We start from the raw sequence: 6,294 nt of genomic DNA on the forward strand, positions 1-6,294 counted from the left end.
AAGGTTGTAAGCAGGTTTTAGCGCAGTAGCAGTGAATCGTAAGAGACCGACTTCCGGTGTAGTAGGTCGTAACAGTAGTTGTAAGCGAAATGAACCAAATCCATTTCTCACGGCGTACGACCTACGATCTACAGCGAATAGCGAGCAGTCAAGCACAGTAGCCATATTGAAATACGTCTATGACAGCGAGACGAAAACGACGAATGGTGATCGAAACATGTCGAACAAAGAGGAAGCCGGCGTTCAAGGTTATAATTTTTATATGGAGGTCGACGACGAGGTCGACGAAAATCTATTAGATCAGCGTGAGCTGATTTTGTTAGTAAAAAATAATCCGGCTCTGTACTCCAAAACAACAAAAGAGTATTGTGGCAAAGGGTTTGATAAGGATTTAGCGTGGCAGACAGTAGGATCGAGTCTCAAAAACCCCCAATCAGGTAGGCTAAAAATCGCAAAATGTATTTTTGTGACATATGAAGTTAGATTAGGTTAGATTAGATTAGTTTACGTTGTCCTGCAGATTCATATTTGTTTGATTTTTAGGACCAGAGGCTTATAAATTGTTTTATAATATTCGCCAACGCTTCGGCAGAGAAAGGCGAAAAGTACTAGTGTCACTAAAGGGGAAGTCAGGACAAGGAGCGATGGCACCATATGTACCCACATGGCCATTGTATGAGGAATGTATGTTTCTGGCAGACCATATTGTTGCACGCAAGTATGTGTTTTATTTTATGTGTATAGTACAGATATATTTGGACAAACTGGGTCATATTATGTTTTGATCTATTTTCCAGAACGTCAAGTAGCTACAGTACGAATGCTTTGCCAAAAAGTCAGACGGCTACAGTTGTGAGGCCCAATTTTGAAGCTGACAGAGCTTCACCTGTGTTTGCCCGACCCTCTCCCTCACCGTCGCCACCTGTATTCAGGTCAACTCCAGCCCGACCCTCCCCCTCCCCTTCGCCACCTGCAATTAGGTCAATTTTGTCACCTCAAACTTCAGAGTCGCTGTCGCCGTCTAGTATGTGGAGCAGTAATAATTATTTGTTTCTTGAAAGTACAAACAATTTTTTCGTAATACTGTGAAATGGAATTAACATCAATTACATGACGTGTAATTTTTTTCGCAGATGTTGAATCTGATGCTTCTAATAGTCAGAACTCAGCTGGGCAGTCACTTGCAAGTACAGAAGAAGGAGTTTCAGTTTCTTCAGATGTGAGCTCGGCGTCTGAATCTATTATATAGACCATAAAAACAGCAAAATTGAAAGGAAAACGCACTGTTCCCCCGCCTGACAATTTTAATGTAAAGAAGAAGAAAGAAGATGATGCTTTGGCTCAGGCAATTCTGAACCAAACAAGTGTTTTGTCCTCTATGACAGCTAAACTCGACAAGGATATAAGTATAGCTACCTCAGATAATGTTGCTAATCTTAGTAATATTAGTCCAATTATGAGTGCTGTTTCCTTTGCTTTACAATCTGTGCCCCGAGAGAGGCACCTTGAATGTATGATGGAAATATTAAAAATTATAACTGAAAAGTATGCCAAACAATGATTTTAATTAAGTTTTTGACATAATTATTATAATTAATGATATTGGAAATATTATTTGATTACGTTATGTTGCTTATGTCTGTATTATTTTGATATTGTGTTACTTATAAAAATATGAAAATGTGTTTATCCCTAATTATTGCTGTATTGAAAGGTTTTTGTTTTGAACTAAATATGAAATAACAAGTGCAGAGAAATAAAAGTTTTTAATATTTTAAATGTTTTAATATTTTTTATTTTAATTTACAAAAAATTTTTTATTCTTAGATTATTCCGGAAAGTTGATGTCTTTTCCCCTGAAGGCACAGATGTATTGCCAAGGTGCTTGTTCCTCTCCAATTGGAACAGAAATTAAACCTATCCCAAAGGTGATAGACCCCAGTTTGTACGTGGCGAGACCAGAAGACAATAATAGTATGGAAGAAGGCAACGTGTCCAAGTAGTTTCGATGCACTGTGGTAAAATGAAGCATCACACACGCTCAAAGAGTTTAATGTGTGTGTGTTAGTGTGTCAAAGAGTGAGTGTACTTGTAAATACAGCGTACTATGTATGAGTAATAATGAGCTGAGTGATTGAAGTGTCGCGCAGTGATGGCATCGATGACACAAAGTAATCTCGTAGATAATTTCTCATACCATTGGCAATATCTCCAGCTCGATTAGCCCCGACTCGGCCAAGCCTAGCGAAGTACGAAATGCAGTAATTCCTCCATTCCCCATCTGTGATAGTCCCATCCTCTGTTTCCACATCAATTATGTTTCTGGGGCAGTATTCTCTGTCATTCCAATTTCTTTCTTCTTCAGCCATCATAATAAAATTATGAAGGCAGGGAAGGGCTCTGAAGATATTTTCGCAGTTGGTAGGTGACATGCAGAGTGGTCTTTGTAGGATCTTCCACCGTGCAGTCAAAATTCCGAAAGCGTTTTCAATTACCCGCCGTGCTCGGGACAAACGGTAATTGAAAATTCTTTTTTCATCTGTTAACGTTTTCCTTGGATACGGCCGCATCATGTAAGTTGTGAGTGGAAATGCTTCATCTCCCACAAACACATAGGGGAAGGGCATTTCGCTTCCTGGAAGTGGGCTGGGATCAGGCAAGGGCACATCTCCGGATGATAAATCCTCTACAAAATCAGTGTTGGCCCATACCCCGCCATCACTTATGGAACCTAAAAAAAGAAAACTAAAACATTCCACTTGGCAATATCATTCTATAGCTACAGAAAATGCAGTGAAGATTAACACTTACCAAATTGTCCGACATCCACCCATGTAAACTTGTACTGTGCATCACACGCTGCCATCATAACCATGCTGAAGAACTGCTTGTAATTGAAGTAATTCGAGTCCGAATTCGAGGGTGCTTGAACCCTCATATGTCTGCCATCAATGGCCCTAAGCAATTGGGAAACTGCCAGGATATCATGAAGCCATTACTGATGGTCTTCCAGTCTTCCTTGCTGGGATTTTTCAAAACAAGAGGCTGAAGTATTATACGTTCCAAATCTCTCTGCAAGTTTCGTGTATTATTTTGTACACCGTGGATGTCCCAATTCTAAATTCCACGTGTTTCAGTTTGGCTGTGTCTCCTTGAGCTATATACCTACAAAGTTTATCACAGATGACATTAAAATATATTAAACAGAATCAAGCAGAAAACTGTACAAAACAACTCACAGCAATGTGACGGCAACACGAAGGTCTGTTGGTAGTGGTGTGCGTTTACTTCGCTTTTTAAGACGAGGATGAAGGAGCTCAACCAAAATACGAAACTGTTCAGGCGACATTCGGAACAACGTAAAAAATTCTTCGTGATCAGTTTCAAGTAGTTCCCTGACGAGGTTAGAGTAGAAACCTTGGGCGTCTCTCACACGATTTACCGGCCGTACCCACCACCGGCGACGATTCAACCTTCCCTTCCTTTTCAGCCAGACATATTCCAGCAGTAGCAAATTATTCCAATTTGCAAGATACAGCGACCACAGGTAGGCTTTTCTCACAGCCATCTCATTCCTCTTTCTTAACCTAAACCTAAACTCGAAAGCATAACAGCGCCGTTCTCAATTGATTGTAGATGAGCCTAGCCGTAGGAATCGTGTTACGGCTTGCGATCTTAAAACTTACTCACTACTGCTACTGCGCTACAACCTTATTGTAGTCCGACCTTTAGCGGTGGCTGCTGCGGAAGCGGCTGCAGCGTCGTCGCCGTTGTCGTCGGCGGCTGCGGCGACGTCGGCGGCGGCGGCGGCGGCGGCGGCGGCTGCAGATTCGCCGTCTTTGTCGGCGGTAGCGGAGGCGGCGGCGGCGGCGGCAGGAGTTGCTGTGGAGATGCTGAATTTACACCTTGTTGTTGTAAATTCAGCATCTCCACGTCCTCTACCGCATTTAACAATACACGGTCGAGGTTTCTGGAATCGGAAAGAATATAAATAATTATTTTTATTTAATGCCATTGATTTAACAACGTAGAAAAATTGCATGACGACCAATGGCTGGAAAATTCTAATTAAAGATATTCATTGCGAAAAATGGTTCACACCCTGGCTGAGGTAATATTTTTCGCATTGAATCGCAATTGGCAGTCATTAACCGTCATGCATTAGAAAAATATATATTTGTTGTACTTACGTGTCGTTCATCTCAAGGTCCATCTCTGTTTGACCATTTCGTCTTTTGTCCCGAGGTAACATAAGATACAGTGCCACACGCGACGCGACGCACCACGTGAGACTCGCGCGCCGTGCGATGTCCAATGAGCGTACAGCTTTTAGCCCGGGTCTATGATAGGTGTAGTAACTTTAAGTCGTAAGAAATTGACCAATCACAAGCAATTATTCTCGTCACTTCAGACTGTGATTGGTCAATAAATGTACGTGTCTCTTGATATCTACTACTATAGTAGAAATAACGTTCAAGAAACTGTAAATCCTTTAAGACATTACTTTTTAATTGTTCAATGTCGTAAGAATATATAATGAATCACGTATGTAGCGACACCAACTGTGTAATTATGTAGAGATTTACATGGTCGATAAAACTACATTATCTCTAGGGATTAACAAGGTCGATAATGTTGGTGGTGCATAATCGATTGTGATCTTTCATGACAGCTGTAATCAGTGGTCGTTGTCAATCGTTGTCAATGTAAAAATTGGTTATGGTTTGTGTTTCCATTTCATGGGTGGCCGTTTCGATTTCGTTGCGATATTTTGTGACACGGAAATTGAAATAGGTATTGTGGTAAGTCATCATAGATTGCATGTATTGTGTTATCATTTCATGCGTGACCGTTTCAATTTTGTCGTAGGATTGTGTGTCTTGGGTGACACGGAAAGTATTTATTATACCGTGTCTCGTGATTGTGTGTCTTGGGTGACACGGAAAGTATTTATTATAGCTATTTTGGTAAGTCATAAAAATTTGTCTGTTTTTGAAATAACATGTGGATTAAATCGTCAAATTTATCATTGTCACGTACGATATTCGATTTCCGCGATGTAATGTCAAAAGCAGGACCGGCAATAAAATCTAGTATGTTTTGATAACTTTTGACAAAATATATGTTTTATAGTCATATTTTTGCTAATTCTTAAAAAATGACGTGTTCATTATGCACTGATTAAAAGTGAAACAATAAATATGTGCTCGTTACATGCTCACCAGTACGGTAGTGTATCCAAGCTTTCTAATCTTTTAAAACGTGTTTGCTCCTTTTTAATTAATCTTAGAGGTGCTAATAAACGTTTCAATTTCTAATGTAATAACGAAATACCATACCCAGCAAACACAGTAATGTAACATATATGTATAAAATACATAATAGCAAGTATCACGAGGTAACGAGTTATGTAACAAGTAACATACATGTATGTTACCTGTACTACAGAATGTCAGCAACAAAAGTATGTCTCTGATATATTTAATATATGTAACAGAATACTTTAAATGTTATATTTATGATATGTAATCTTGCTAATATAGCGATATAACATGTATGTTTCACATATAAGATTTTAAGTTACTTGTACATTTCAAATACGTAACAAGTTTCCACTTGAATAGTTTAAAATTTTCCTTCTCTTTAAAAATTTTCCTTTTTTTCCCATTCTCTCTTTAATTTTTCTCGCATTTTTCTTCATATAAAAGGAATTTAGTTATCCTAGATTTTATTATTCGAAAGTTACTAATTAAGTCTAATTTTTTTTTCATAAAGAATTTTGGAAATGTATTCAAATTATTTATTTTACTCATTAGTTTTAATTATCCTTTGATGATTAAATAAGTGCTGTCTTAATTTAAACTTGTTGAAATTCGTGATACTTGTTGCAAAATCATTAAAAAAAAGGAGTTATTAAATATTTATGTTACTGAAGTCTTTTTTATATCATATATATTTTTTTCTTACAAAAAATTCCTTACAAAAAACTTAATCACATTAAAATTTTAACAAAACATTGCACACTCGCAATAATGCGATATTATATATACTTATTGTATTATGCTTACAAGAAAAATGAACAAAAACCAAATGCAGAGCTTAATGTACATCTGTATTGGTTTTTGTTAAAAATAAAAGCTAATATTTATCATAGAATTAAGAATAACACAAAATGCTATATAACTTGCAGTAAAATATTGAGTTTAAAAAAATACAAAATTAAGCAGGTACCAAAATTTTTTAAATCACGTTTTAAGAAAGAATAAATGAAATAGAAAGTATATATGTATACAG

At 37.5% G+C, this 6,294-nt stretch overlaps 2 protein-coding genes and 1 pseudogene across 3 annotated transcripts; 2 read left to right on the forward strand and 1 right to left on the reverse strand.

Moving 5' to 3' along the window:
• The first annotated feature begins 225 nt into the window (after positions 1-225).
• On the forward strand, positions 226-817 carry LOC105555894 (annotated as a pseudogene).
• LOC105555896 (ras guanine nucleotide exchange factor Y-like) lies at positions 645-1,561 on the forward strand. The gene is given in 3 exon segments (XM_012002940.1): positions 645-718; positions 798-1,036; positions 1,134-1,561. Coding segments are annotated over 3 exon segments (741 nt in total).
• Positions 1,562-1,905: 344 nt separating this feature from the next.
• Positions 1,906-3,712, reverse strand: LOC105555895. 2 transcript variants are annotated; one of them, XM_012002939.1, is made up of 3 exons: positions 3,240-3,712; positions 2,812-3,165; positions 1,906-2,731 (listed from the first exon to the last, which is right to left on the reverse strand). In XM_012002939.1, exons 2-3 carry the CDS (start codon positions 2,936-2,938, stop codon positions 2,106-2,108), a joined length of 753 nt encoding a protein of 250 aa, XP_011858329.1. In that variant the 5' UTR covers positions 2,939-3,165; positions 3,240-3,712; the 3' UTR covers positions 1,906-2,105. The 2 variants fall into 2 exon arrangements, with proteins under 2 accessions (XP_011858329.1, XP_011858328.1); XM_012002938.1 differs by having other exon boundaries at positions 2,812-3,712.
• Positions 3,713-6,294: the final 2,582 nt, after the last annotated feature.

This window comes from Vollenhovia emeryi, unplaced genomic scaffold (assembly GCF_000949405.1).
Source record: "Vollenhovia emeryi isolate VEMERY1.0 unplaced genomic scaffold, V.emery_V1.0 DF940566.1, whole genome shotgun sequence".
In the NCBI taxonomy this organism is placed as follows: Eukaryota; Metazoa; Arthropoda; class Insecta; order Hymenoptera; family Formicidae; genus Vollenhovia; species Vollenhovia emeryi.

Bases quoted from the DNA above. Each gene is read 5' to 3' on its own strand.
- LOC105555895 (XM_012002939.1), bottom strand. From the start codon at position 2,938: ATGAGGGTTCAAGCACCCTCGAATTCGGACTCGAATTACTTCAATTAC. The intron at 2,732-2,811 runs GTAAGTGTTAAT...TTCTTTTTTTAG, and splicing joins GGTGGATGTCGGACAATTTG to GTTCCATAAGTGATGGCGGG.